General features: G+C 47.9%; 1 protein-coding gene across 4 annotated transcripts in view; it reads right to left on the bottom strand.

The window, feature by feature from the left end:
* HVCN1 (hydrogen voltage gated channel 1) overlaps positions 1 to 9,092 on the bottom strand; it is a 32,823-nt gene that overhangs the window by 2,101 nt on the left and 21,630 nt on the right. For all 4 annotated transcript variants that reach the window (XM_020890008.2, XM_020890006.2, XM_020890009.2 and 1 more), the window contains 3 exons: positions 6,144 to 6,248; positions 2,214 to 2,445; positions 96 to 208 (listed from right to left, as the gene is read on the bottom strand). In XM_020890008.2, the coding sequence (XP_020745667.1) occupies positions 96 to 208; positions 2,214 to 2,445; positions 6,144 to 6,248 (450 nt within the window). The remainder of the gene's footprint in view (positions 1 to 95; positions 209 to 2,213; positions 2,446 to 6,143; positions 6,249 to 9,092) is intronic.

The raw sequence follows: 9,092 nt of genomic DNA, 5'->3' as shown, positions 1-9,092 counted from the left end.
AAGGGGGCTCTGGGCTAACGGCCCCATGAGAGCCGAGGCCTGGCTGGGAGGGAACAATCTGTAAACAGAGGGTGTTTTCCCAAGCACCTTCTTACCTTCTCAGAGCAGCTGAATTCAAGGTGCTGGATCTTGGTGGCCAGTTGTATGTTTATCTGTTTTAACCTTAACAGTTGCCGTTCTGAACGTGTCTTAACCGAGATAATTATCCCTGAAAAATAATGGTGAGGGTCTCTATGATACCAATTTCTGATTTAACCACTTGGAAAAAAACTCTGCATTCCTTATAAATGTATACAGTTGGGAAGAGCAGTGAGAAATAAAACAATCATCATGGCTTAAAGGCATCATAACTAGGAGGATCAGGTTTTTCATTTCTGAGCTGCTCAGTACCCAGCTGAGACGTACTTCTTCGGCTTGCCTGGTGTGAGAAATCCTTAAAAATAATCACTGACCAGATGAGGGTTAAGCTCCTTAAGGGACCTTGTTCATAAACGTTCTGTTACTTAGCAGCACTAAGTACAAGTCTGGAAATGCTCAAGCTTGGGGTTGTCACTCTCCCCACTTTCTGCCTCCAGAGCTGTGGCCAGTTTAGTTGTCAGGCACTAACCTGAACCCTGGCTGGGGCAGGGCTCCCCGATGCCCACACCGCAGGGGGGACAGGGCTCCCTGATGCCACCACAGGGGGGGATGAGGCCTCAAAGCCTGTGCTGCAGTGGGGCTATTCTGCCCCCTTCCAAGTGTGAGTGACTGAGTTTGGACCGTCACCCACGTGTGTGGTGCCTACTAGGCCTGGAAGAAGCCATTCCTGGTTCACAGTGTTCCTGGCTGTCCCACTGAGTCTGGTTTAGCCTATGTTCAGTCACGCTGAAATCTGATAGCAGTGTAATAATGGGCAGTAGCCAGTCCTCCTACGCCTCGCAGCCATTTTTTTTTTTTTTTTTAGACAGAATGAACACTTCTCACAACAGTGTGATGTGAAGAGTACTGGGTAGTAGCTGGTTCATGAGTCATTTATAGTCTGTCACAGTCTAGCTACCTCACATAACCTTTGCACAGAGTTATGTTTCTGTCCGAAAAAAATCAGTCGGCATAAGCATCTTCCACGTTATCTGAATAGCTTCCTTTATTTCCTTCGACAGAACCCAAATAAATGTTCTTAATAGGCTTTACTCTAAATCACTAGATCTGAATTGGCAGGTTCCAAAGCCCGTGTGCCCGACAGAGCCGCTGCACAGGCCCTTACCCTGCCGGGCGGTACCCAACAAAGGAGGCGCCTTGGGACTCACTGCGCCTGGCAGGGGACGGGCCTGCCTCCAGCAGGCCTCACTGTTGCTCACTTGGTCTCCTGACAACCACCCACAGCCCGTCGGCTTGGGCCCTAGTCTAGGGATTCCCAAACCTGCTGGACACTGATCACCTGGGAGTGCTTCGTGAACAGACACCCGGCCTGGGCTCCTCTGCACCAGACTTGCCACTTAGAGCGCTGAGGGTGATTCTGACGCGGCAGGTCCACAGACAGGCGTTCACTGACGGCTGAACCACTGACCAGTCGCTCAGTCCACATAAAATCGCAACGCAAACAGCTTCTCTGAAACAGAGGCTCCCCACACCCGCAGGGAGTGTGTGCGGAACAGGACCTGTGCCTAAAGTCCGGGAAAGCGGCGTTTCCCCCCGCGAGTTCTCCAGAGCCAGAGTCTACAGCAGGCTGTGACAGGTGTTATTTCCTCCCAAAGTGTCAGCTTGGAAAACATCGGCCGTTCTCAGAGCCTTCATCGTGCTCACTCGTGTTGTGATTTTCTGCAAGCTGGCAGAATCTAATGCATAGTGTTTCTCAGCTTCCTTGCTCCCCTCCCTGACGGTGTCCCTCCCAGCGTGGGACGGGATTTGATAAAACACTCTTCAGGAAACACCTCGTGAGAAACAAAAGTACTTTGGGAACAGATCAGGGATTGGTCTATAACCCTTTCTACTAACATCTTTCATTAATCATGAAAATAGAGCCTAAAGGAGAAGGGCCCTTCCTCTCAGGGCACATGTCCTGGTGTCAATTTGTAACTACAGGTGGCAGTGGGACACCAAAGCAGACCACTTCATGTTTCTCTTGGCTACCAGGAGAAGGACCGGGGGCTCTGTGCCCCTTCCAGGCTCTATGCACTGTCCCACCCACAAACCCCCAACCCCAGCGCCCCCGCTCAGGAGCGCAGGGGACATACCATTGATGATCCGGGCCACTCGCCACAGCCGGAGCAGGATCAGCAGTCCTAGAGCCTCGAACTCATGCTCCCGGAACAGGAGGACGATGTCAAGGATGAAGGAAATCACCACCACGATGGCGTCCAGGATTTCAAACTTGTGGTGAAAGAACTCCAAGCGGAAGACAAATATCTTAAAGAAAATCTCCATCATAAAAAAGGTCAGGATGGCAAGGCTCATGTAGTGGAACACCTGAAGGGGAAAGGAGACACATGAGAGTGGTTCATGTGGCTGAGGTGGTTCACACGGATGAGCCAGCTTTGAATGTATCTGCCCAGTCACCAGAGAGAATCCATTCCCTTGACCGATCCCACATTTCTGCCAGCACCAGGCAGTGGTTTCGGGCTCTGACTGTAGCTGGGAACATCATAGACATTGCTCTCTGAAGGGCAAATGGGGCAGTGGCAGAACTGAAAACATCCACCATGCCCTTTGGCCCAGCAGCTCCACTGCTAGGAATTTATCATACAGCTAAGTTCACATGTGCACAAAGACAGTAAGGATATTTACTGCAGCACCATTTGCAGAACAGACGATTTTCTACATTATTTTTAGAACAATAGAAATGTTCATTAGACTAGGGTCCTTTTAAAAGCATTACAATAATAAAAATAAATGGAAAAAAAAATTTTTTTTAAGCATTATGGTACCTTCCCGTGGAGTACTACACAGTTGTTCAAAAGACCAAGGCTGATCCATAAGTATTTACTAGAAATGATCACCAAGGTGGATGATAAGTGAAGAGAGTTCCCAGATCTAGATTTATAAATACTAGTCATCACTAAAGGAACCATTTCCATTCTGGGGCAGGGAAAGTGTGAAGAGAGCTGAGACATCATCCTGGCCCAGAAAGCAAGAAATACTCAAAGCCAAGAGTCTTGTCAAAAGGACAGAGCAGTCAGCTCAAAGAGGCTCACAGGGACCAAATCTGGGACCATTTAAAACTGAACACTGAAAAGAAAGACTGTGTTCTTGTGATACACGCTAAGAAAGGCAATGCCAAAGAATGCTCAAACTATCACACAACTGCACTCATTTCACATGCTAGTAATGCTCAAAATTCTCCAAGCCAGGCTTCAACAGTACGTGAACCGTGAACTTCCAGATGTTCAAGCTGGATTTAAAAAAGGCAGAGGAACCAGAGATCAAATTGCCAACATCCGATGGATTATCGAAAAAGCAAGAGAGTTCCAGAAAAACATCTACTTCTGCTTTATTGACTATGCTAAAGCCTTTGACTGTGTGGATCACAACAAACTGGAAAATTCTTAAAGCGATGGTTATATGAAACCACCTGACCTGCGTCCTCAGAAATCTGTATTCAGGTCAAGAAGCAACAGTTAGAACCCGACATGGAACAACAGACTGGTTCCAAATCGAGAAAAGAGTACGTCAAGGCTGTATTTTGTCACCCTGCTTATTTAACTTATATGCAGAGTACATCATGCAAAATGCTGAGCTGGATAAAGCACAAGCTGGAATCAAGATTGCTGGGAGAAATATCAACAACCTCAGATATGCAGATGACACCACCCTTACAGCAGAAAGCGAAGAACTAAAGAGCCTCTTGATGAAAGTGAAAGAGGAGAGTGAAAAAGTTGGCTTAAAGCTCAACATTCAGAAAACCAAGATCATGTCATCTGGTCCTATCACTTCATGGCAAATAGATGGGGAAACAATGGAAACAGTGGCAGACTTTATTTTGGGGGGCTCCAAAATCACTGCAAATGGTGACTGCAGCCATGAAATTAAAAGACGCTTGCTCCTTGGAAGAAAAGCTATGACCAACCTAGACAGCATATTAAAAAGCAGAGACATTACTTTGCCAAAGGTCCGTCTAGTCAGAGCTATGGTTTTTCCAGTAGTCATGTATGGATATGAGAGTTGGACTATAAAGAAAGCTGAGCGCCGAAGAATTGATGCTTTTGAACTGTGGTGTTGCAGAAGACTCTCTGAGAGTCTCTTGGACTGCAAGGAGATCCAACCAGTCCATCCTAAGGAGATCAGTCCTGAGTATTCACTGGAAGGACTGATGCTGAAGCTGAAACTCTAATATTTTGGCCACCAGATGCAAAGAGCTGACTTCATTTGAAAAGGCCCTGATGCTGGCTGGGAAAGATTGAAGGCAGGAGCAGAAGGGGGCGACAGAAGATGAGATGGTTGGATGGTATCACTGGCTCAACAGACATGAGTTTGAGTAAGCTCTGGGAGTTGGTGATGGACAGGAAAGCCTGGTGTGCTGCAGTCCATGGGGTCACAGAGAGTCTGACACAACGGAGCAACTGAACTGAACTGATAAAATGATACTGCCTAGTCGATGTAGAAGGAAAGGCAGAATTAGAAATCACTGATTTGCAAGCCAGTGTGTTCACAGACTCATACAATGATCATCGATGGATGCTAACTGGGGAAGAAGTTTGTATGATATTCAAGTGTCACCATGTGGATTATTTACAACTGCAAAGGGAAAAGTGTCCCTGGACAGTGGAACAGCTCAGCATTTACAACCTGAATCAAGTGATCCAGCAGACTAATAGCGGGTCCCTGGCCCAAGGTGCCATGACATTTAAAAATAAATAAAAAATAGCCTACCCTTGAAGAACTCTTGCTTTTTGAGCCTCTTGACCTAACTTGTGTTGTACAGGAAACAGAATAAAGCAACAGGGTGGCTCAGATGGTAAAGAGTCCACCTGCAATGCGGGAGACCTGGGTTTGATCCCTGGGTTGGGAAGATCCCCTGGAGAAGGGAAAGGCTACTCACTCCAGTATTCTGGCCTGGAGAATTCCATGGACTGTATTGTCCTTGGGGCACAAAGAGTTGGACACAACTGAGTGACTTTAAAGGAGCTCAAATATAATATCAGAAATCTAATTTGGAAAAAAAATGCACTATGAAGAAATTTGAATGAAAACTGGTTATTAGATACTATGGAATTATAACTTTTTTAAGTGTAATAATGCTATTATGGTTCTACAGGGGAAAAACCTCATTCTTAGGCATTGTTGAAGTACTCAGGGATGAAGTGTCACAACGTCTAACTTTCAAATGGTCAAAAATATATGAGCATGTTTGTGTGTATGTATATAAAGAAAGCAAATACAGAAAACTGTATATTTGCCATTTTTCATAATAAAAAGTAAAGAAAAAAGGCACAAGACAGTGAACATAGGTGGTAAGTTACTGATTCTATTAAACAGTAGAGCGAGAGAAAAGATTATCCATCTACTAGAGGACTCAAGTGTCACAGAAGAGAACATTAACGGCTGCCTTGGTCAAAGGGGCCATGAGTAGGAAGGAGGTTTAATGTTTTCCTCCTGTCCTTTTGCCAGTTGAAAAGACAGATGCACAGTCCACTGAATTTTTTTTCAAAGGGTGTGGTGAAATGTTTTTAAGCCCCTGGCCTTCTCCCAGTTACTGGTGATAGGGTCACAGGGTGCATTTCCAGTGCACCCACTGCCCTCTGGATGACTGTTTGGGATGGGCCAGGCAGTAACTGTGAATAAGGGACTGAATGGTGGGCGCGTCCCCCCAGTGGCTCCAGCACAGGGACCACATCAGCATGATGAAAGGAGGACAAACAGCCTGTCCTCCTCTGGGGAATGGGAAGGAATCCTCCTGGCTTGAGAAGCAGTGACAGACTCCAGCTCTGTCTTGGACAGCTCAAGATGCAAGCCTGCAAGCCATCAAGTGATCTGAGGTCTCCTGCTTGTAGGGAACTCATATCTACAGCTGGGAAAGGAAGACATGTGCTCTGCTCTTTGACTGAAAGCACCCCATCAAACTACTCTCAGAGAAGCCCTGGGTGATTCTCTGTGGGTGCTGCTCCCTCCGCCCACCCTCAGTGCAGGTAACAAGAGTGAACCATGTTAAAGGGCTGTGGACACACTACCCTGGGGGCATAGTTATTCTTGTCGGGCTGGATGATCCTCAGGTCCAGAACGAGCTCGGCAAGCACCAGGAGGGCGTCCAGGACGACCAGGCAGATGATGATAACCTGTGGACCGAGGGAAGAAGCAAGAAACCATGAGACCTAAACAGGGACCTTCCTTCCATCTCTAAGGGCTGTTAACACCTGGATGTCAAGGATTGGAGGCCAGTTGCCCACAGCAGCTCCAGCGCCTTGCAGGAGGCCTGCTGGGGGCCGGCTCCTCTCACAGGAGCCCCTCCTTCCAGCCTGGCGCCGTGCCTGTCCTAAAGCCTCCGTGCAGCTCACTGACTGACCCTCGGTCACCACTGGTCTTTCTCTTAACTCGGAAGTTCACTGCTTCTTAGCATCTCTCAAACCAAACTGCTAATTCCTAGATGGCAAAAAATAAGTAGTAATGTTTTTTAAAGCTTTTGTGTTTCTAGTTCTGGGAACTGCTGCTTGCCAGGGTACACCCAGAACAGAGGCACAATAAATAAAACATCCAGTCTCAGAGAGCTAAGTCACAGGAGGATCTCTAGTGATGCCTCCTCCAGGCAGCTGGTTTAGGGTGACGTCCACTGTGCCCGTCGAACAACTTCAGACTAGAGACCTGAGGTGCCTGCCCCAACCCCCATGTGCTCACTGCGGGGGGAGGGTGGAGTTCGTTCTGGGTGTCCTGGGAAACAGAGAGGAGCTGAGGGAAAGACAATCTCGTGGGTTTTGTGACCTGCTGGAGCGGGAGCTGGTGGGGGAGGGACTAGGGTGAAGTAAGTGGGTGGTCTCACCGATGGCGGTGGGGGTGGTCATGGTGATGAAAGTGGGGATGATGGTGAATTGGACAGTAAAGGTGGGGTGGAGGTGATGGCATTTGGGGAGACCACAGGGATGATGTGGGAGTGGTGGAAATGGCAGCAACAGGAGGAACCCCAGGTGGGGGGGGTTCCTCTTTTTTCCCTTGACCCTGTGTGACCTCTTCTTCCCTTGAACATACTGGACTGTCACTTACTTCCCTGGGGGCCTTGCCTCTTACACTGTCAGGCAGATAGATCTTGACCTCTGAGAATTAATCTGCCGTTATCTTGGCAGTTTCTGCAGTTTCAGATTGCAATTGAACCAGTTCAGGCCTATAAAGAATGAGCTATTAAACCTTTTGACCATTTCGATCTGTAACAATTATGTCACTAATTAAAGTATTTGATGACATGGTTTATTGTTGAAAATTGTATGGCAAAGTGCTCTGTAATGAAATATTCACACAAATCTGAATTCAGTAGCTTAATGAAGACTCAAGCCTCAGACAGCCTCTTTCCTTCTTTCCTCCCTCCCTCCCTCGTTGGTTTCATGTTGGAGCTAAAGGGATCTAAGAGCTTGTCTGGTTTAGAACCAAGGCACAGAGATATTAAAAACAGACTGGATATTTAGTCATAAAAAGGAATGAAGCACTGATGTACGCTACAGTGTGGATGAACCTAGAAAACATTATGCTAAGTGAGAGAAGCCAAACACAAACGGTCACACACATTGTAGGATTCCATTTACGTGAAATGTCCGGTATAGGCAAAAAGTAGGTTAGGGTTTGTCGGGGACTGGGGGTTACTGTTTAATGGGTACTAGATCTCTTTGGGGGCGATGGAAGTGTTCTGGAACTAGATAGTGGTGATGGCTGCACAACATCATTGTACTAAATAAATGCCACTGAATTACCCACTTTAAAATGATTAATTTGATCATAAAATGATTTAATTAATTAATTAATTTTAATTTCACCTCAGTTTTAAAAAGTGATCGAGAGACAGACCCAGGGTCACAAAACTACAGTGCCTGGGTCCCAACCCTGGCCTCTATGAACTGACTGACTCCTAAGGTTCTGAATCCACCAGTTCACAAGGCAGGACTAGTTCTGAGGGGAGTCACATCACAAGGAAAAACGCTGAGAATGCAGGGAAGTGGGTTAATTCCAAATCCTCATTGGAAGACAGCCATCCCTAGCAGCGGCACCCAGAGGGGCAGGGTGTAGCGGGCTGTGGGGCGGCCAGTCCTGGGCCGGCTCCCCTGTTAGCCTGGACCTTGGGCACAGCTCTCAGCTCTGCTGTGCCTTGGCGTTAGCTCTAACAAGCTTCAGTGTCCTTGCGGGGGAGACGGGACTTGGCTGCATTTTCCACCCCGACTGACAATGGCAGCATCGAGTGAGATCAAGTGTGATGTGCGCTCAGCAGACGGCCTGGCCACGGTCAGCAGGTGATAAAAGTGAGGCTCCTCCTGGCCTTCCTGGCCATGCTCCCCTGCCTGTCTGTGGCTACCATGGAGGCCTGACTCACCCCAAGTTCTCTCCTTTGGTTGGTTGGGCCATCCTGTGAGAAGTGACAACAGTCAACTATATAAGTCACCTTGGTCACCTCAGACCATGGGAACAAGTGGAGACTGCACCTGAGAGGGGATTCCAGAATCTTCTTGTACATGGATTCTATCTGCAGAGATCAAACCCGTGAACCCTTACTCCCTACCCTGAGGTAGCCTCCCTGTTTCCACTCTAGGCCCCTCTACAAACTGCTCATGTCGCTGCCTCCCCACCGCACACTCGGGACTCTCTGATAGATGCCCACTGCCAGTGGGTGGACTTCCAGTGCCTTCTTTCCCACTACTGGATACACACAAGCCCTGTGGACCCTTCTCAATTCCTCCAATGCTGAAGACTCTTTCCTCCCTCGGGCCCTTTGCAAACACGCCCCCTCTCTGCCTGGGAAGCTCCTCCCTTCCCACCCACAGACCTCACTCCTGCCCAGCCTCGTGGTGTTAGGTGAAGTATCACCTGCTCTGCCTCACATCCTCAACCAGGTCTCCCCCACCCCGAGGATCTCTCAAAGCCACTTCTCCTCTTTGTTTCCCTGCAGAAGGCTTCTCTCCACTTGTATCCAGTATCTGTCTGATTTC

The sequence above is a fragment of the Odocoileus virginianus genome, chromosome 12, assembly GCF_023699985.2.
Source record: "Odocoileus virginianus isolate 20LAN1187 ecotype Illinois chromosome 12, Ovbor_1.2, whole genome shotgun sequence".
In the NCBI taxonomy this organism is placed as follows: domain Eukaryota; kingdom Metazoa; phylum Chordata; class Mammalia; order Artiodactyla; family Cervidae; genus Odocoileus; species Odocoileus virginianus.
Note: the sequence above shows the minus strand (reverse complement) of the source record. Positions and strands in the feature narration are given on the sequence as shown.